This window comes from Leptonychotes weddellii, chromosome 6, assembly GCF_054177405.1.
Source record: "Leptonychotes weddellii isolate Sample4059 chromosome 6, ASM5417740v2, whole genome shotgun sequence".
In the NCBI taxonomy this organism is placed as follows: Eukaryota; Metazoa; Chordata; class Mammalia; order Carnivora; family Phocidae; genus Leptonychotes; species Leptonychotes weddellii.
In genome coordinates this window covers 11,714,594-11,736,489 of record NC_138374.1, presented here as the reverse complement: position 1 = coordinate 11,736,489, position 21,896 = coordinate 11,714,594, and the positions used below count along the sequence as shown (strand labels likewise).

Below are 21,896 nucleotides of genomic sequence, written 5' to 3'. Positions count from 1 at the left end.
TATGCTACATTCCCATTAACAAGGTCCAATTTCCACTACTACCTCCGACCTTAACAATTCCAGGTAGTGGGTCCCTGATAGCCACTTAAAACACTCATTTTTAACGCATTGCCTGGTCTCATTTTAACCTCCATTCATAAAAGCACTTTCCTCTCTCCACAGATCCATCCTTTGAGACTCTGCCAATTCTACCTTTTCCACGACGCCTAGACTGCCTGACCTTACCCATTTAATCTGTCATTTTTAGCTCTCTGAGCATTTACTAACTGCATCACCAATTAGGACAATTAATTACATATTTTGTATCTACCTGCCTGGGATCTAAAGACAGAGACATCGCCTGATGCATCTGTTTCACAATATTAACAAATCTTATACAAGACAGGAGAGCAATGTCCATACCTTATTATCAAGTTCTAAAACATCTTTTTTTAGAATGTCACCCTAATACATACTGTCTCCTGGTAGTCTAAAGATAACAGGCACAAAAAGTGACATTTTAAGACCCTACCCATCCCTATTATTCCATAAAATAAACTGATGGCAATACAAAAAGATCTTACATTTAACTTCTGTTTATAAGCATATTTTCTCTTAAATGAGGAATATCTTTTAAAAACAGAATGACAAAATACTAAAAATGCAATTAATATTATTTCAGGCACATTAAAGAACCTTGAGTCCAGAGACTCCTCAAGCAGAATCTTATCTTCTTAGTGAAAACCAGAGAGAAAAGAAGGCACCCTCCTTAACAAAGAAATGAAAGGAAGAGCCCACCTTCAAATCTCGGTTAGAAGGGATACACTGGTGCCTGTGTTGAATTTCCTAAGGCAGAGACCCTTTTTGCAGAGGACTCTGGAATGTTCTGAAGAGTCTTCCGTTAAGTAGCATTTATCCTTCTTATAATGAGAGTTTGAACTGTCATCTTTAACAATTTAATCTAAGCTCAGCCACGTGAGTTTAGAAAATTTCCATCATGATTTAAGGAAAAGCCAAAACTGAGCTGTCTGCCCTGCCCTGTCCTTATTAGCGCTACGGAAGGATTTGTGAACACAGGATTTTACAGCACTATTGATTATAATACCTTTGCCTTGTAGAGCAATAAAACAAATTTTCTACTTAATACTGGGAATATTTTACTTAATGTCAATGTGGTTCAGTTTATCAAAGATTATTATTGAACATACTTCTTGAAAGAAACTAGAAAAACTATCAAGTTTATTGTTTTCTGCCAAATGTATAGATCCTCTACTAGTCAGTGAGAAACATGAGCTCCTAAATTCTACTTTAAGTTGAGAATACATTAGTACTTGGAAATAATTTCAGTTAACTTATTTAAAGCAACTATTACATATTCTGTAGACACTGTGCAGTGAGGTCATAGCGAGGGCTACCATTTCCGGGTTCACCCTGTGGCAAACCATGCTCGGCACTTTATCCCATTTTACAGTTGAAAAAAATGAGGCTTAGAAAGGTTAGATAAGTTCATACAGCTAGTTATTCAACAGACTCAAATCCAGACCCGAATCCAAAATTTGAACTCTTAATACCTATCCTATACTTTCTTTACAATATTCTACTATTGCTATATTTATATGTTCATGTTATATTATAACATCTTTGAGTGGAAGAAGGTAATCAAATACATATATTCTGAATCAAGTATTAAATTATGTTCAGTATGATTTCCATTTTTCATTTATTTGGGGCATTTAATTTCTTTGAAAAGGAAAAAATCCGTTATGAAACAAAATATACTGTATACCTCTGGTCAACAAAATATGTGATTAACCTGAACACCCCCATTCCCACTCCAGGATCCATAACAAAGAGGTCATTATACCTAATGCAGAGCCACTGCAGGGCACTCACTAATTGGCTCCTTGGTAGCCTAAAGTAGCAAACATACTTCCTCAGGAACCTACCAGGCATGGAGTATAGCTCCATGACTCCAACTAAAAAAGAAATGGTAGAATTACCAAGTAGTGAGTAAAGAGCTAATGATACAAGAGTATATAGTCATTACTTATAAAATATTCCTTCAAAATGCATCCCTCAATTTTTAAAAATAAGCTTTCTTGCTATTTACTGAAATAACTGTCTATCCACTCATTCCCCAATTATAAAATCATCTCTGATGGCCAAGAACAAGCTCAAAGGCCTCTTCCTTGAAGAAGCGTTTTCCAATTTCTAGCAAACTGTTCCTTTACCTTTTCTACAGTAAACTCTGTTCAACACAGTTCATTCTGCCTGGAACATGGGTCACTGCTTACACGTTCCTCTCCCTATGTGGCTACTAGGACTTTATCCTCTATGAATTCTATCTTCAAGCCACCCACCCCCAGCCCTGGTAGAGCTTCACATACATGTCTGTTAAAACAATTTTTAAAAACTGGCAATTTGAATTAAGCTTTACTATAGGCAGAGCTGAGTCATGTAATTGCTATTTAAGTGGTATTAGCACTTTTGTCAGAAAGATTTCTAAGGTTAAAATAAATACATAAGGGGCGCCTGGGTGGCTCAGTCGTTAAGCGTCTGCCTTTGGCTCAGGTCACGATCCCAGGGTCCTGGGATCGAGCCCCGCATCACGCTCCCTGCTCAGCGGGAAGCCTGCTTCGCTTCTCCCTCTCCCACTCCCCCCTGCTTGTGTTCCCTCTCTCTGTGTCTCTGTCAAATAAATAAATAAAATCTTTAAAAAAATAAATACATAAATACATAAAATACATACATTTTTTTACCTGATGTATGATACGTTATATTTAATATATAATACATATTTATATACATTTTAATATTTATATTATAATTATGTTATATACTAATACTGTATTTAACACATCAAAGAGCAATCATTTATCCTTAAAATATAAGTTCAAGGAGACAAATGTCAAATGTCTGGATCCCAATATTCTTAGGAACTAGCTAAATGTGTAAAAGGAAAATCATTTCATAATCAAATTAGTTGCTTTATTTTCTATCACCAGCAGCTATTTAGAACACCTTGCCACAGGTACCACTACTACCATTTATTAAAATACAGAAACAGTACATGTGTTTCAAAAGTTAAAGCTTTATTGTTAGGGCAAAAAGTAAACCGCAGGTGATGTAGTCATAGTGGCCGAAAAGGAAGTGTTCTAAACATAAAAGTAGGGGCTTGGGAAAGTAGAGTTCACAGAAGTAGGACTAAATATAAAAGAAACAGAAGTTATTCTCTTATGAGAAACTAACAAAAGGAGTCCAACAGGGACAAGATTTGGTAAAGCCAAAACTGCTGGAGAGAAATACATGTAGTAATTACAATTCTAAGGTGAACACACTTTAAATGTGTTAAAGAAGCCAAGTGTGTTTCAGGATTCAAAAACAAACTCTCAAGGAGCCGTAATTAGTGTACTGATTCTAACTTGCTTGTCTTCAACAACTCAAAACACATAATTTCTATCTCTAAAACAAAATTCTAAAATAAACAAGACAGCACCTCATAAAAAAAAAAAAACAAAAAAAACTCAAACCTCTCCATCAAGACTAAAATGCCAACTCTGACAACAGACCTGACGTTGTTAATATAGATCTTCCTTGACTCACAATGGGGTTACATCTCAGTAAACCCATTGTAAATTGAAAATACATGCATTTAATACCCCTAATCTACCAAACATCATTGCTTAGCCTAGCCCATCTTAAATGTGCTCAGAACACTTATATCAGGCTACAATTGGGCAAAATCACCTAATTCAAAGCCTATTTTGTAATAAAGTGGTGAATATCTCGTGTAGTTTACTGAATACTGTACTGAAAGTGAAAAACAAGATGGCTGGATGAGTCGAGAATGGTTAAGTTGTCTGCCCTAGCGATCACGTGGCTGACTGCAAACTGCAGTTGCTGCTGCCCAGCCTCACCAGGGAGAATCCTACGGCATATCCCAGGCATAGCAAAAGATCAAAATTCAGAATTCTGAAGTATGGTTTCTACTGAATGCATATCACTTTACCACCATCGTAAAGTTGAAAATTCATAAGCTGAACCATCATAAGTTGGGGACCATCTGTACAGTTTTTACATGCTGTGTTTCATCAAATTTAAGACACTGATTAAAGACACATCGTTGGAATAATCCTCGTTGCTTCTTTTCCTTTACCAATCCCCTACCATCCCAACCTCCACATACAAAAGGAATGTATCTCCAAGATGTTCCCTTCTTTTCCAACCTCACTGCCAAGTAACCTCCATCCACTCTCACCTTCACAACCACACTAACTTTCTAATCGGTTTTCCTGCCCCAAGTCCTCCCCCTTCCCATTCCTGTCCCTACCAGTCTCCCCCACATCACAGGGCTATTATCTAAGATGTTACTCTGATCATATCACAACCTAACTTAAAAATCTTCATGGCTCCCCACTGCCTCTACAATGTCCAGTCCTTAGCATGGAATGGAGACCTAATATTTACATGCCCATTTCTATGAACTCTAAGAGCAGGAATTTATATATTAATAAACCTCTGATTTTCTTGTATAGTAAATATTCCAAAAATAATGCAAATGAAAGTGTCACTTGATTATCAGATCTGAAATTCAGAAAAAAATCATCTGGAAGGACTGGAGTTGTCACACGGAAGAGGCAATGGAATGAATCAGGAGACATGCAAGGGCTTTCTTTTTATTTTTAATCTTCAAAGTATAACATGTTTATAATAAAGGTCTGCTGACTGTGGGAGTTTTCTGAACCAAAACTCGATTCAGACCCCAACAATTTCAAATTTATGCAGGAAATAACTATGCCAAATGTCTGAAATTGGGAATATCAAGTCTCAACCTAGAAAGTACCGTATCAACCTGAGTGGCGCTGTGCATATCACATAAAAACTACACTGGTGAAGAACAGCCTCCTCAATGGCCAGATCCCGACAGCTTTAAAGGGGATAAGGAAAGTAAGGTCAATCTGGAATAGACAATTTTACCCAACAGGCCACTGGTGAAAAAGAAACAGAACAATAAATGTCTAAAATAATTTAGAATCATATAATTTATATCTTTCCAATGTATTGTTCTCAAAATACACATGTTCATTAATGGCAGTTAACCACAATTATTAATCTACATGTAACAAGCTTGTTGGTTTGACAAAGAAATAATCCTCTCAAATTCTACCTTAAAAGTTAAAATTTACATATTGATTTGTACTGGGGTCACTGGAATATAATCTTAATACTTTCCTATCAGAAACCTCAGAAGGACTTACATACTATTATCTTGTATTTGATCATATCATAACAACCTGTTCTCTTTAACTACGGGACTCGTTGTGTTATCCTGTGTCCAGTGCCTAAGAGCTCGTTAATTACCTAAACTATATCTCCATAGGTCTTGTTAATTACCCGTCTCCTGTCTCAGAGGACCTTGTTAATAACTTGTACAGTCTCTCTAAAGAGGTCCTAACAACACATTAAAATTAAAGATGCTTTTCTTTTAGCACCTGTCAAGTGCTGTAAATTGAGAAATTTTCACATCAGTTTATTAGCCTACAGTAGTTTTTGTGGATTTTTTTGGCTGGTTTTCTTCTCTCACAAAATCTCTCTATCTCAATCTCTCAACTCAAAATAATAATAACAACAATGACTTAGCAAAGTTTTGTCTTTTTTTGTTACAGAGCTTTTTTTGTTTTCAATTTTGAAGTCTATAAATATCAATTTGCATTAGTGAGGTAGCAAAAGGATGGCATGGTTGGTATCTGCAAATTAACCCATTGGGAGATGTACCAATTAATGAGAGCTATTATAATGAGTATTAGGATGACAAAGGGTAAAAAAGTTTCAAGTAGTATCTGGGGAGTTTAGCATAAAAGTTCTAGTTAGTGTTAAGGGAACTAATCATATTGCATATTTCATGTTTCTAGTCACTGCTTCATTGGATACATTCTGCAAATCCCTGGACACTAATGGATTAATGGCTCTAAAAATCATTCAAAAGTTTTTGTTTTCTGTCTTGTAAATGAGGCCCCGAAGTTTCAGCTGTGTAAAAGATTTATGGCCTGTCATGAATGAGGGCAAAATTATCTTTAATATTAGACAAATACGAACAAAAAATAAATATTGCTATTAAAATAAACCTTATACATGTTAAGGTTTATTATGCCAGAGACTGAGCTTTAAACTCATATAGGGAAAAAAAAAAAAGGTCCATACGGAGCATTTTAAAACTATGAATAGGATCATTTCTTTTGGAACATTTGTTTACTCTAACTTTTTAAAATCAAAATGTAGGCCTACAGTAAACAGTCTATCTTTTTTTTCATGGACATGTTATATAACTTCATAATAACGACTACATGCTTATAAGCCTATGGTGATTTGTAAAAATTAGAAACACATTTAAATATACATTCTAGGTAACCAATTTTTTTGTAGCTTCTAAGAAAGGTATGATGCAACCATAGACAGGAATTGATGAGTTAAGGAAAGAAAGAAAGGACGAAGGGAAAAAGGGATGTAAGTCAACCTGATCCCAAAAGTAAAAGGCATATTGTCATGCAAAATTATAAAATATTAGTGATAGACAGGAGTTCTTAATCTTAAGACACTATTTCTGTACTGTCCTAAAAAATAACTGTTTCACCAGCTAAGCAACACATAAGTTTTTCCACAGTAAATACTGTAAATGGAAATATATGCATATACGCTCTAATAGAATCAATAACACCACAAGTGATATTATAAGACATACCATTAAGTTAAATAGAACAACTAGGAGTTTGCTACATGATATTCACAATGACAATAAGGCAGAAAATAATGAAGGGAAATCATGTTCTTTGTATGAGTCACATATAGAAGAATACTCCCAAATCAACATTCTCTGGTAAAAATACTTCCCATAAGTTCTTGCTCTCCCAATGAGCTTCCTTTCTAAAATCAAACATCAGCTCTTCATACAGAGTATGCTTATATATATATATATATATATACATATATACACACTTTTTTTTATTTTACATTTCAGAATAAGACATACTCAACAAACTTTCTCCTTGTGGTAATGAATTCTCTTAACTGGGGGCAGTCCTTCAATCCTAAACTTTCTCATGGAGCCTCAGAGGAACACACACCACAGAGTTTCTGTTCAAGTTATGATAGGTAGCGCATAAACACAAGCATATTTTCTAAGTGTTGTTCATCACTACTGATGTCTAGGTTTTACCTGAACTCTGAGAAACAATTCATCCACAGATGCCATAAATATTAAATACTCAGACAATTTCTGCCTGATCTTAAATGCCTACCATAATTTAGATGTTTCTTAGCTATTCAGCCAAATCTTATACTCCTCTCCACATCCCTGTTTTAGTCTGGCTGACCTCCCTCCTGTGTCCTCCACCTTACTTAGGGCCCTGTGAGCAAAGTGAATGTGACTAAGTCATCTATTCAACTATCAGTTTACCAACAGAACTGCAGATTTCTATTCATCAATTAGTAATTACTGAAGTCTTATGAAATACATGATATAAGTTAGATCAGTACTTTTTAAACCTGACAGAGAATCAGTGGGAAGTTTTAAAAATGCTGATTTTCATTTCAGGGCCCATTCACACTAAAGATTCTATCTAATTCAGTCTGAGATAGGACCCAACAAATTGCAGTTGAGAAGAAGTCCCCAGGAGGCGCTGATGATCAGCACTGAGGACATGCACTCATCTAGATGCTGTGGGGCACCCACAAGACAAGATTCAGCATAGCTATTAAGAAGCTTAGATAACTTAGTAACGAAGACTAAGACCCAGACACAATCGATATCCTAGAGCAGTTATGTTCTATATCAGCAGAAAGCCAAAGGGAAACACCATGTTATTAATAGAGAAAGAATTAAAGAGTTTTCAGCCTCAAGGATAGGCTGAGCACACTCAGATGAGTTAAGTGCATTCCAGGACTGAGCTAAGGAATGGGCATAGCAAGGCTTACAAGGGCCTCGGAGGAGAGAGGTAAGGAAATTAACTTACCTAGAACAGAGAGATAAGGAATAGTAAAAGAAAAGTTGGACCATCAAGAAAAGCCTAAAATACAGTAAGTCTTGAAAGTTAGAAGAGTTTGGATTTGGTGTTACAAATCAGTGGTTCTTAAATTTTTTTGAACTAGGCTTTTCAAACAGACCAAAGTTACCATGGCTCCTGTACCCTAAATACTAAGAAATAATAATGCTAAGTGTTGTGATAAATAAATGCAAAAACCGCAGTTCACTTAATAGTCTCAGAATGTCTCATTCAGATAAGGTTTATTCACAGTTATGCTTGGTTAGGTGGACTTCCACATTCAGGGACTCAGGCTGCCCTGTCTTACGGCTCTGCCCTTTTCAAAGATCCCCATTCAGCCAGCCTAGGGCTGAGCAAGCAATTTCAGTAAACTCTGCAGGCCACACAGTCTCTGTTACATTGACTCAACGCTACCGCTGTAGGACAAAAGCAGCCACAAACCAGTGGCTAGGCTGTGGGCAGCTGAAACATAATTTACAAAAACAGGCAGCAAGCCAGATCTGGGCCCCCAGCCTTGTTTGCCAAACCCTGGCCTAAGGTACTAACGAAGAGAGGCAATACAGCTGACAGCATAGGACATTTCATGGACCAGACCTGGACGCGGTAGACATCTGTTCCACGAACTCTTCAATAAGCCAGAACTTCATCACCTGTCCCCACCTAGCTAAGAGTCTAGCTGTGTCTCTGTTTTAAAAAAAAAAAAAACAGGACATCCTGTTTGCTGAACACACCCACCATTTCCACTTTCCACTGGAAGACCAGCCTAGTGTTAAAGAAGACATGGCTGTGAACAAATGATTAAAAATGGCATAACAAACACAGGGTTTTTTTGTTTTGTTTTTTGGAAAACTATGTAACTGCTGATGCAAACAAGCATTTCTTTACAAACTGTGGGGTTAACCACACAACACACTAGTTGAGACTGATGACACCAAACTACCTGTGATTTATAATTAAAAAGCAAGAGTAGCCATAATTTGAAAACACAAACAACAATACCAATCATAAACTGATGAAACATTTTCCTGAAAATGGCAAGAATTCCAACTACACTTTCCAGCGCATGTGCAGTAGAAGTCGCGCAGCGTGCCAAGTGCTGGTATCCAGACTTCTCAGAACTGGCACAGACCACAAACACAATGAGGTGCCCTCACCACACCCAACTCAGTCTCTTCTGGGTCCATCGCCGAGCCAGATTTCTTCCCTGGCTGCACTGGGGTTGGGACACGATGGACTCTGGCCAAGGGGACAGCTGTAGAGGTGATGCACACCACGGCCAGGCCTGGCACAGAAAGACGTGCCACACATGACCCTCGGCTCTCTGCCCCTGCTGTATGTCCCTGCAGGCCGTGTGGTAAATGGTGGCACCACAAGAAGAAAGGAGCCTGGTTCCTGAATAACGGTGTGGAGCTGAATGACCACATGGAGCAAAACACCCACTTCCCTCCTCCCCGTCATCGTGAATCAGGCGGCGACAACAACGAGTAACACACTTTGACTGTGATAAGCCACCGAGATCTGGGGTTGTTTATGACAGCTGATAACCTACTTAACACGGAGTTCTTAAGAAACTCCAGAAATGTGCTATGTAGGGTCTGAATATTAAATTTCAAGAGCCCTTTGACACTCACTTAGGTTTTGACTAAAGCTGAGTTTTACGTAAAAATGTACATATTTGCCTTTGTGCATCTGTTTTCAGTGTACCAGAAGATCTTCAGCCCACACTGGGCTGCAAGAGGAGCCTAAAGGAATAAAAGCACATTTTAGGAAATCGGTCTGCTATTCCGTGTTCAGTGATTCAAAAATGATTTTTTCTAACACCCACTACCTACCAAGCATCAGACTGGAGATTACGGGTGGAAAGATGAATGAAATGCAGACGCTGCCCTCAAGCTGTTCATGGTGGTGGGAGGGAGATCAGTGACTGGTCTATTGGTGAACAAAGGGATGCCCACAAAACGTAAGACTTAACGTAAGAAAAGACTAAGGCTGCCCCACAAGGATCAACTACCTCTCCCTACAAGAGCAAGCAAGGCTTCAGAGAAGAGGGGCAGGTAAGAGGAAGGAAGCCTCAAACTAGTAAGTGCAGGGCAGCAAAGAGTTTCAAAGAACCCCGTTCTCTGTTCATTTCTCCTATCGGTTTTATGCAAGACTATTATAGGACCTATTAAAAGAACGGAAGCAAAAGGTGGTATTTTGGGGGGTTTACAAGGTGATTTCTTCAGGTGGATTTTACTTTTTCTTTACTAAGAAATAAAAACTCTGACTTCTAAGAAAGCGTTCCTTAGTACTTCCAAGTTTTTCGGAATAAAGAAAATTCTCCAGGTTTAATCACACCCTATCCCCCTGCAGGGCAGTAGCACGGTTCCCCTGCACCTGCGATCCCAGGTGAGCCAGCTCACTCACAAAGAGCATAATGCAGGTCCACAGCCACAGAGTTTACCCTTCACTCTGCTCAGTATTCTCACAGACGCCAGTCACAAGAGTCCAGGAGACTCTAAATAGATCCATCTAGCGCTACTGGAAAAAATAATCTGCAGCACATGGCCTCGTGGTAGGAGTCTCTAGCTTCCAAAGTGCATTTGACTGAGATGTGAACGTGAGAAATCTAAAATGTCTCCCATAACTGAGGGCTGATGTCGGCAGGAGAAACAGGAACACAAGGCCACATAAAGACGAAACTACCTCGACTGCATCCTCCCAAATTCCACTCAAGATCAAGCTGCTTTCCAGAACTTCCAACTGCACTCTCTTCCTAGATCTACTTATAGTCAATCCTTCTTTTTTACACTATAAATTAGAGCAACCCTTTAACTGCAAATGTTATTTACCACAAACACGGTTTTCGACACACAGAGGAAGAGGAACTTCCCAGGAACCTACCAATGTTGTTGGCCTCATACCTGGCATCCCAAAGAACACGAAGAAGAGGAAGACTTAAAATGTAAAAATCCTGTTTTACACACTTGCAAGCATTTTATGCATTTATCAAGAAATAGCTCTAATTTTGATAGAAACAGCATTTGTCCTGAAGTCGCCCAAACAAAGCCTAAATCTGGCAAAATGCCACACTCACTTTAAAAACCCGTGGCAATCCATGTAAACAGCCCAAGTATAGGGCAATTAAAGATTTGAGGATACTTATTTTTCCCCATGCTGCCATAATTTAAAAACATTATTTTCTTACCACTTCCCATTTTTCTTGCTTTTGAGTCTAAAATTATATAAAGTACCCAATCTCTAAGTTACCTCAGACAGTTGTTTTTCATTATCTTCTTCAAAAAAAAGTTTAGCAAAAGGGAGAAAAAGCAAATATATTTCTATTTACCTCTATAATCTAGGACTTAAGACAATATGTGGAATACACGATGTGAAATACCAAAATAAAGTATTTGAGTAGCACAACGAAACTATGGACTCTTCGAAAAAACATTAATGCCATACGATAAAAATATATTTTTTGGAGTATAGTTTATAAAGAAAACTGAGCAATACTTCTTAAAGCCACAGCAAATATTTACTGCTAAAAGAAAATGAAAGAAATACACGTTTCCCGGGGCACCTGGGTGGCTCAGTTGGTTAAGCGACTGCCTTCGGCTCAGGTCATGATCCCGGAGTCCCGGGATCAAGTCCCACGTCAGGCTCCCTGCTCAGCAGGGAGTCTGCTTCTCCCTCTGACCCTCCTCCCTCTCATGCTCTCTGTCTCTCATTCTCTCTCTTGCAAATAAATAAAATCTTTAAAAAAAAAAAAGAAATACACCTTTCCCTTGAAAATGTTAACTGCATACTTGAACACATCGGTAGAAGATCAGAAGACAGGTGGGAGAGCATGGTCTAAAAGGGTGCTTGTTAATACTACACTTTCTGTTTATGGTGGGACAAAACAAAGCACTTTTTGAATAAAATATGACATGACAGTATAATAAAACATAGTAGTAACAGCCACCATTCATGGGTTCCCTATTTAGGCCCTGGCTTTATACCATGTACTTGATTTATAATTTATCATCACCCAATGCTACCAAGCAGGTATTCTTTTCCTTGTTTCAAAGATGGAGACGATGAGGTTTATAGAGGTCACAGAGCTACTGAGCCAGGATTCCCACTCAGGCTGGTATTCTATATGTTATTGCCTTGAGGAAAAACTACATTCCATGGCAAACACTCTACCCTGCTATTCCATAACTGCTTAGGCTTCCAATAAATTCATCTTATTCTTTGTTTAAGTTTTCTTTAAACAGCTATTCCACCGTTCACTTCTGCAAAATCTATAATCTCATTTAAAGGTATATAGTTCCAACTTGTACTAAGGAAGAAGAAAAGTACCATTATATATGTAACTGAGAACTCAGATTCTGAAAATCTATATCATGATAGTGATTATTCCTATGACCGTAAGTCATCATATAGAAAACTCTTTGATATATTTAGAGTACCCACAAGGGTCACAAAATTCCAGTAAACATTCACAAATGAAAGCTGCTTCTAAACAGACATTTGATAACGGTAGTTAACGCCTACGATGAAAACCATTAATACTTAACCTAAGCCAGTATTTCTTAAAGAACAGCCCATGGGCTGCTATTGGTCCACTAATCCTCTCCAGAGAGCCCGTGAACTAATCCCTGGAAAATAGTATCTAAAAACATAACATATCACCTAATTTCTGGCCTGCATTAACACCCAGTGGTGATTCACTCTCACCATGTCTCATCAAAAGCCACGTCGTTCTCTTCGTAAGTTTCAGTGAGTTTCTTGCTCAGGGAAGTAGAAAAAGACTAGGGTAGGGATTAATAATCTTTTATCCTTCTAAGATAAAAAGTTCAATTCCAAAGATGTATGCAATGTTGCCTGGCTCCATAATTAATTATAAAAATAAGATAAGAATTTTGTTCAAGTCAAATAAAAGGAATTTAAAACATTCAAGTATTTAAAAGGGATATTTGATACTTTCAAGTATAATATTTTTCAAAATAGCACAATTTCCCCCAATGTTAGGCTTACCTTGAAGATGGCATTATATTTGAAGCCCTGAATTTTGTTGTAAACGGATTAGTTGACTCATAATCAAAATAGTCCTGACGATTTTCACTAAATGCATTAGGTGATTTCAAGTCACAAGGGCTATCAGATCCCCCATTGTTAAGTTTATCAGATCTTCGGCTATCTTTTTTTCCAGTCACTCTTTCAAACAGGCTAACTTTCTCCCTTTTCTCTCTTTTATTTTCTTTTCTAACTTCAACTGATTTTGAAAATAAATTCATGCTGCTGTCCCATGATTCACTGCTTTCTTCAAATGGATTTCTCTTCCTTGGCAGTGTTGCAAATTTTTGGGGTAATGAAGCAGTCACATTTGTAAATGGGTCATTCTGTCTTCCGAGAGACGATTCACCTTCATCCACACTGCTGTCAGGTTGGTTCATTTTAGAAGTATCAAAGCTTAATGTTCTTCTGTGTGGAGATTTGAGACTTCCTGCAAACAATTTTGTAGTTAGCACATAATCAGTGACACATTACATCACACTACTTGACACATTCTGTGTGCATACTGCTGCTTTTAGAATGAGAGCAATTAGCTAAAGGTATTAACCTTTAAAATAATCAAGGAAAACAATCTTAAAATGGTAAAGTATAGCACAAGTAGGTAGGCTAATGATAATTAGCATATTGCTAGACAATCAGTAATTTACTCAGCTCAGAAAAAAAAAAATCACATAAGCTATAATGTCAAAACTAGAGGTTCTGGTGGGCATAAAGGTGCTATAAATTCTCAAAGACTTTTGTCATCATTAGCATTAAATATACTTTGCTACTTCTGAACATACAAGATTTTTTTTCTAGGAACGTTCTGATTAAATGGAACATTTATTTATGCTTCAGGCTTTCAAGACCAAAGAAACAGCAGGAAAAAAAGAGGCAAGGCCATGAAAAGCAACTGGGATTCATTTTTGTTATCATTTAATAATATAAACACAACGCTGAATACAGACAAGTTCTGCCTTTAATAAACTTACCACTTTTGAGCATACTCAGCACTCAATAAAGAGTTGACGACTAAACTTAGAAACTACCAAGAAATTGCAATTTTTATTTTCTAACTTTATAAGTTAGACTTTAAAAATTACAACGGTAGTTCGGATCACTAAGGATACAATTAGAAGGTGTCACTTACCACTTTCCGGAACTGCTCCAAAGGAATCTATCTGCCGTCCAAGAAGATGCGTTTGACCAGTGGTGCCAGACTTCAGTTTCTCAGAAGATATGTGGGTCCCAGTTAAGTCAGACATTGAATGTGCTGAAGAGAGTCGCTGAGGACCCAAAAGAAAAGGCTTTTTTGGTTTGGATTTCATCTGTATTTCACCACTTGAAAATTCAGTATTGGCATCGGGTATGTGAGAACTTGGAATGATTGCAGAAGACGTATCAGAAAATGTCCCATCATTTTTTCTACCTTTCATCTTATCTTTTAATTTTGCAAAAGGAGATCTTGTTTTGTCCTTCATTGATAAGTCAAACATACTTGCTGTCATATTGTTCCTCATGAATTGAATATTGACCTTTATCTCACCCCTGTTTTTGGCTCTTTTTCCTTGTTTGGATTCTAATCTAAACCACCTTAAAGAGAAGGAAAAAACTGGGTTGTAACACGTAATGCAGAGAGGATACGAGCCTGTTATATAGAAATAGGTTTTCAGGTAAAGCTATTACACATCAAGGCAATCTAAGCACGACAGCTCTTCTGTGTCCATCTGACATAAGCATTGCTAGTGGCCTAAAAACATTTGTTAATGTTAAAAGACATTGAGGTAAAGGCTATGAAAGAATTCATCAGTTCACTACTCTTGAGCATTATACAATAATGACCCCATTTTTAATAATTAAATATTTAGCCCGTTTTTCTTCTGTAAAAACTACTGAAAGAATTTCGTTATCATCGGAGACCACTGCATTATAGTTTGCTCACTGTGAAAATTACCTAAGATGTAATTTAGATTCATATCAAGTGGGTCAAAGCCTTCTCCTGAATAAAGTATGAAAAACGAGTAAAATGTAGGAAGTGACAAATAGTCATAAATCCTGTAAAGTTTTTGAAAAAGCAAGCTTAAATGCTTCCTGTTAGAATCTATTTGCTTCATTTACTATTGCTACTGTAACAATATCAAAGAAAAATTATTTTAATTGGAGCCAAATCTTATGCTTGTAGTCAGTTTGCTGAATTGCACTGCCCATTGTCAAATGATGTTACAGCAGTCCCCCTTATCCACGGCTTCAGTACCAGCGGTTAACCGAGTCCTGGAAGCAGACGATCCTCCGTCTGACATATCCTCAGAAGATCAGTAGTAGCCTAATGCTATGTCACAAAGCCTATGTCATTCACCCCGCTTCATCTCAACAGGGAGGCATTTTATCATCTCACATCAGCACAAGGAGAGTGAGTACAGGACAATAAGAGAGAGAGACCACATTCGCATTGCTTTTATTACAGTATATAACTGTTCTATTGTACTACTGATCTCTTACTGTGCCTAATTTATAAATTAAACTTGATCATAGGTATGTACATATAGAGAAAAACATAGTATATCTAGGATTGGGTACTAGCCACAATTTCAGGCACCCACTGGGGGTCTTGGAACGTATCCCCGTGGATACGAGGGGGCTACTATATAGGAAGCCAAGTTTGTTTTGGTTTTGTTCATAGTATTTTTATCCACAAGAAAGTCTCCAGTGGTCAGTGATACAAGTGGTTATTCTACAGGGAAAACAGCCAAAAAATTGCAAAATCAAGCCTAGAAGAGTTTCTACAGTGTTTTCACATTACTTAACAATGAAGCATAACCTGCACACAGGTTATTACTTAAATACAGCTCTAACCAAGTGTAACAAATTTTCTTAGCTACAAAGGAACTCTGATCTAATTTTACATTAGTACTTTCTCGCCTTGTTACCAGGAAGATATGCCAGAAGAAACCTATGTTTACCATCCATCAGGTGGAAGACCAGTCCATGGGTCTTTTCCAGGCAGGAGAGAAAATTGGCACAAAGCATCCATATCAGTTCCATCTCAGCAAGTTACACACGAGAGAAATGTTTTCTTCATTAATTTGATGCAATTCAATCAATTAAGATCTAGTTGCATCAAAGCAAGCAGTTTTTTAAAAATAAAATATTTTATAATAGGAAGCATTACACCCCAAGACCCTAAATTGAGAAACGCCCTTGAAGCAAATATTGAAATCTGAAGACACAGGGACTAGAAATAAAAAATGACAGCAATAAACTCTGTGGAATAGAGAACCTTGAACAAGAAAAAATTTAATACTCGAAAAGCAAGGTTATACACCCTGTTATTAATTCCCAGTTCTGGAAAATAAAGCCATTTTCAAGGGGGGAGAAATGCTTCTAATGGATAGTACATGGGAAATACTCTGTAACATCCAGGCTTTACACAAAATAAGTGAATATACTTTGCAAGAAGTGTACCAAAAACAAAAAACTTAAGCATGTCCTCGGGCGCCTGGGTGGCTCAGCTGGTTAAGCGACTGCCTTCGGCTCAGGTCATGATCCTGGAGTCCCGGGATCGAGTCCCGCATCGGGCTCCCTGCTCGGCAGGGAGCCTGCTTCTCCCTCTGACCCTCCCCCCTCTCATGTGCTCTCTGTCTCTCTCATTCTCTCGGTCTCAAATAAATAAATAAAATCTTTAAAAAAAAAAAAAAAAAACCTAAGCATGTCCTCTTCCATGTATACAACAAATCAAAGCAAATCTGAGGAAAAAAATAAACCAATAACCCAATAGATAGTAGGAGGTGAGAGTAATCAAAACTCATTGAATTTCAGAAATAAGACCAAATCAATCATCTACTTTTAACATCCATTTTTCATAGATGAGGGAATTGAGGCACAAAGGCTAAGTAACTTCCCAATGTCAGATTAAAGTCAATGAGGAAAATATCCAAGTTGATGAGTAACATCTGCATGAAAATAGAAGTTCTTTACTATTTGATGAACCACAAATGTTAATAAGGTTAAAGGCAGGGCTGGCCATGTGTTACAGAACGCTGTGTTCAATCAGGAGGCAGTGACAACCAAGGAAGAAGGCAACGCAGGTCTTCTCCTGCTAAAGGGTAAGCTCCTTGAAGGCAGTTTGCCTTGCACTCGATAAATGTTTATTGAATATTTTTTTCTAAAACTATACTCTTAACACAACCAAGCTACAACTCTGTGTGTGTTGTGTTGTTTTTGTTTTATGGTAGGGAACACTACTCAGGTAAGCTTTAAAGAATCAAGCAAGTCAGTATTTGAATACAAATTCTAAATACAGTGTATTTTCCATCATCCTCTCCCCACCCTTCAAGAAAAAAAAAAACTGCAAAGAACTTTTAACAAATATATAAAACTTAAAATTTAGGCATGACAAACTACTTTAGCTGCTTTGTTTTGAAAGTGATATAATGGGGAAGTCTTAATGAGACCTTCAAGAATCATTCCAGAGATAGCACTTATTTTCCCAGGCTTCAGAAAGATAAAATGAAGACACAGCATTTGGGGCTTAGTGGATTAATGCTGATTTTTTTTCACCTCTGGAGTGTTGTTTTTAAACTGTATATGGCCTCTGTTCAATTTTTAGTGGGCACAGGTCCATGTTCAAAAACCACCACACATGTGGGAACTATTCCCAAGCAATTGGTGCTGTGTGGTCAGAAACAGGACAAGATTGGCAGGAAGGGTGCCAAAGGCCAGGACACAGGTGCAATGCAGAGACTCACACAAAAGTCCTAAAATCTGCATGTGTTTGAGTCATACCTAACTCTAGGGACTCTGATTGTTATTACTTTTCATGAGCATTAAAAAAAAAAAAAAAAATCAACATTACCCATTCCTGTTGTAAAAAAATCAATAGATATTACATAACAGCATGAACGATTTTACCGTTCTATTATTAAACATTGTATTATTTCCTTAAATCTCATGCCAGAACCAACCCAGACACCCATAAAAGTGGGAGATACAGAAGTTCTCTTTCCATGCCCCACTCAAAATGTTCTGGCTCAGGCCCTTTCCCTCTCCTTAAAAGAAAAAAAAAAAAAAGAAAGAAAGGCATTTAATCTCAAATTATAAAAATAAGTAAAGTAATAGTTTTAGCCATCACATTTCTTTGCCTATCATGACACAATTGGAAGACAAGCTGTAAATACTTGTCTTCAGTGTCAAGAGTATAAAGTGTCACACCCAGCAGTTTCATGGGACTTCTAAATCAGCTGGTAGCCTTCATCACTCATACCGGTTTTCTAAAAAGCACTTGGGGATATGCCGACAAGGCTCAGCACTGTGCAGAATATTAAATATCTTTCTTGCAATACACCGGCGGCTTGAGTTCATCTCGTACTGTGCCACATGCACAGCTGTGCTGGAAAAGGAAGCTATTAAATATATTAAAAAACTAGAAATATTACCAATAAAGCTATCTCATCAAATATGTGGTCCTCATTTATCCACAACGAAAATGGGATTTAATAACACCGGAAAATCACTTTGCATGCAATAACATCACAAGCCCTGTTGAGAACATTTAAAAGTATTTTCCCCCTGAAAGTTCCAGTGAATTTTATATAGTAGTCAATAGAGAATTTCTGTAGGGAGACCACGATAGGAGAGAGTTGCTTATGGCCAAATATACTGTCACTCGGATGCTGCCAAAGATAAGGAGTAAAACAAGAAGGAATTTTAAAAACTCATTTCATCCTCTGAATCTCTGGATTCACAGTTGGGCCTACTTTCACTCAGAAAATTTAGATTTCAGAGAAGGCCTGTAATAGGTCATTCATTAACATAAAAACTACCAAAAAACGCAGCATAAAATTTGCAGTTACAATATACTTAAAAGTTTACATTCAAAGCACTTTAAATATTATAGAGCAAGTGTCATCCAAAATTGGTGATTTGAAGCAAATTATTTGCTGATTATCCATTTTTCAGTTTCAATTTGATGAAGAACTCCTCAGAGGAAACAATGCCATTTTGTAGGTAACAAACAGTTGTCAAAAATCACCCGTATATATTCAACTTTACATTCTTTGAAAATTTTTCTTAAAATATTATCTCCTAATTAAATATTTACCAGTTTTCCTCTTGCATTCCTAGTACTTCTTATCTCTCTACCCTTTTACCCTTCACGTATTAAATCTTACACGAAGTCCTAATTTAAAAAAATGTAATAAAAATAAAAACACAAATCAAGAGAAGACTGCAGGAAGATGTACAGAAAATAATAAGACACACTTGTTCTAAAATACAAGAAATTAACACGAACTTCAAGAAAGTTACCATTATCAAAAGTTTTTAAAAGGGCAAATAAATTTCAGTTATGACTGAAAGAAACACCAAAGCTGCTTTGGAAACTTGGAAGTCCTCTTATAAATTCAACCTATATTTTTCTCTCATTAATTCCGTTAATCTTAAGGTTCTCTCAGATCAGAATAATTACAGGTTTAAGAAAGGGTGAGTATATCTATCTCTAAAAACATATCATTTTTCAACTTAAGACATAATATCCAAGTGCTAATTTATATTATCCTTTTTTAAATGAGACTATATCTATCCTAAGCTTAAAAATCGTAGGTTAAAGGTCATGTTTGCAGTGAAGAGGTCATTAAATCACTTCATCACAAGAACTGAATCACTGTCTCCAATCTGAGAGCATTTAACATAGTCTAAACACGCTGGCTTTACAAAATTAATTCTGAAGTAATATACTAACTCCAATACATTGTAAATTCACAGGAAAATGTTAGCGTGTATTCAAGGTTAGGAATGTTTGTAAACACTTTTAAAATTTTTTTCTTTTAACAGCTTTAGACTCCATCAAGATGTACTGACCCCGAAAAATGGTTGAGCTAAAATAAAAGCCAATTTGTGTTTGTAAATCTGCAATGAAATACTGAGCTCTAAATTTGGTAATTTATCTTTTGACAGCTTCAGAGTTCAGTATGAGACCTTACATTGGTGGATTTAATTTTCTGATGTTCCATTTCCTGGCAAATTGTAATGTTTAATGATCATCACAATTTGAACATATGTTATGTGATCCAGTCCTCTTATAAGTAGTGAAACAATGTCAGTTTACTTAAAATTCAGCGCAAAATATTCAATTATTTAAGATGTTTACCTTAAAAATGAGAGAGTAATGGATCATTAATGCCTCCATTTAAAAAATATTTCTTCACAAGGGCTATTTTTACTTCAGATTCGTGCAGATATGGTGCTTAAAACTAGGTCATATTTCAATCCAAAACCAATGCCCCAGCTATACAAATAATTTCCAAGAACAGAATATCCATAAATAAGATATAGTTAATCTCCCCCAAATTCAAAATAAATTACATAACTTACTCTGTTTTCCTTCTTTGTTTGTCCTCAAAGATGTCATTGAGATTGATTGCCACCTGCCCTAAAAACTTATCCAGACCCACCAGGGACCTGTGCATAACTATGAGGAAAAGAATGTATTTCTCTGGATTCCCCTGCATTAGCAATCCAGGTAGCTCAAAAGAGGCCTCTTCCTTCCAGACTGGCTCAAGGGTTTTCTCAGCTACAGAGGTGGAGTACTTTTCCTTGCCCAACTGAATTATAGTGTATGTGTCATTGGTGCCACTTTTGCCTTTTGGCTTAAGATCTTTGGCTTGGAGCACTGTGACCTGCACGTGGGTAGGAAACCACTTTTGGGCTTGCTCGGACAGCATCATTCTGTCCTTTTTCTCTGCACCGAGTTCTCAAGCGCAGGCAGTGCCCCTCCCGGAGGGAGAGCCTAATTCCTTAATCACTGCATCCTAAGGGCACTTAACGGCGACAGGCAAACTCACAGCTGCCCAACTTCCCCAGGGCTCGCTGTCAAGCGCCTCGCTGGGGCAGCCCGGAGGCACGGCTGTTCTGGGGGTGCCCTCTCCACTGCAGAAGCCCAGGGGCCCACCATCCCCTGGCCGCACAGCCCAGGCCTCCGCGCGGACCCCCACGCCTGGCGTCCGCACCTTCACGCGCCGCCGGCCGCGGGGACGGACCGTGGGCGGCGGCGAGCGGCTCCCGGGCCTGCGGGCAGGTGAGGCCTGGCCGCCAAGGACCCGCGGAGGGCTGCGGGGGTGGGAGGGCGCCCCCCGCCCGACCTACTAGAGCTCGCCCGCCCAAACTCGCAGCCCCCGGCCCCACGCCTGCCTCCTCACGGCCGGGCCGCCCCCGCCTCCTCCGCGTTTCCCGCCCGCCCGCCCGCGCAGATCGGCTGGCCCGGCCCGGCTCCTCCTTCCGACCCCGGTAATACGAACCGCCGGCGGCTCGCGCGGCCTGGCTCCCTCTCGCAAACCTCTCCCTCTCCCTCCTCCTCCTCCCCCTCCTCCCCCTCGCCTCGGCTCCTCCTCTCGGGCGGGGGCGGGGGCGGGTCGCCTGGTCGTGGAGCGGGACGGGGGCAGGGGACGCGGCCGCCCCAGCGCCGGCGGGCCACGGGCTGCAGGACGGCGGGTACGGGGCTCGGCCTCGCCCGGCCGGCTGCTCCTAACACCCGGCGGGCGGCGGCGGCGGCACTTCCGGGTTAGCCTTCTCCATGTTGAGCTCGGGAACGCGACGGGGCGGGGCAGGGCGGGGCTGCGGGGTCAGGGGTCAGCGCCTCCCTGGTTGCCGTGGCGACCGGGGGCGCGCAGCGCGAGCTTCCCCGCCCAGGGCTGGGCGCTCCTCGCTGGTTTCGCGCTCGCTGCTGGGGCCTGGAAGGGCGCTGGGCCCCGGGGACGTGGGGGCCTGCACAGGCCAGCAGGGAGGCTCCAGGGGGGAGCGGCGGAGTGCTCCTGAGAGGTGGCTACCAAGGCCCGGGCCTGCACGATCTAGGGAGAGACCCGA

At 39.0% G+C, this 21,896-nt stretch overlaps 1 protein-coding gene across 2 annotated transcripts in view; it reads right to left on the bottom strand.

Annotated features, from left to right (window-relative positions):
* Nucleotides 1–21,587, bottom strand: part of RAB11FIP2 (RAB11 family interacting protein 2) — a 43,283-nt gene extending 21,696 nt beyond the window's left edge. The window contains exons 1-3 of one of the 2 annotated variants that reach the window (XM_031041212.2): nucleotides 20,409–21,587; nucleotides 14,191–14,633; nucleotides 13,023–13,491 (exon numbers count right to left, since the gene is read on the bottom strand). In XM_031041212.2, the coding sequence (XP_030897072.1) occupies nucleotides 13,023–13,491; nucleotides 14,191–14,633; nucleotides 20,409–20,761 (1,265 nt within the window). In that variant the 5' untranslated portion in view covers nucleotides 20,762–21,587. The remainder of the gene's footprint in view (nucleotides 1–13,022; nucleotides 13,492–14,190; nucleotides 14,634–20,408) is intronic. The other variant, XM_006745227.3, reaches the window with a different exon arrangement.
* Nucleotides 21,588–21,896: the final 309 nt, after the last annotated feature.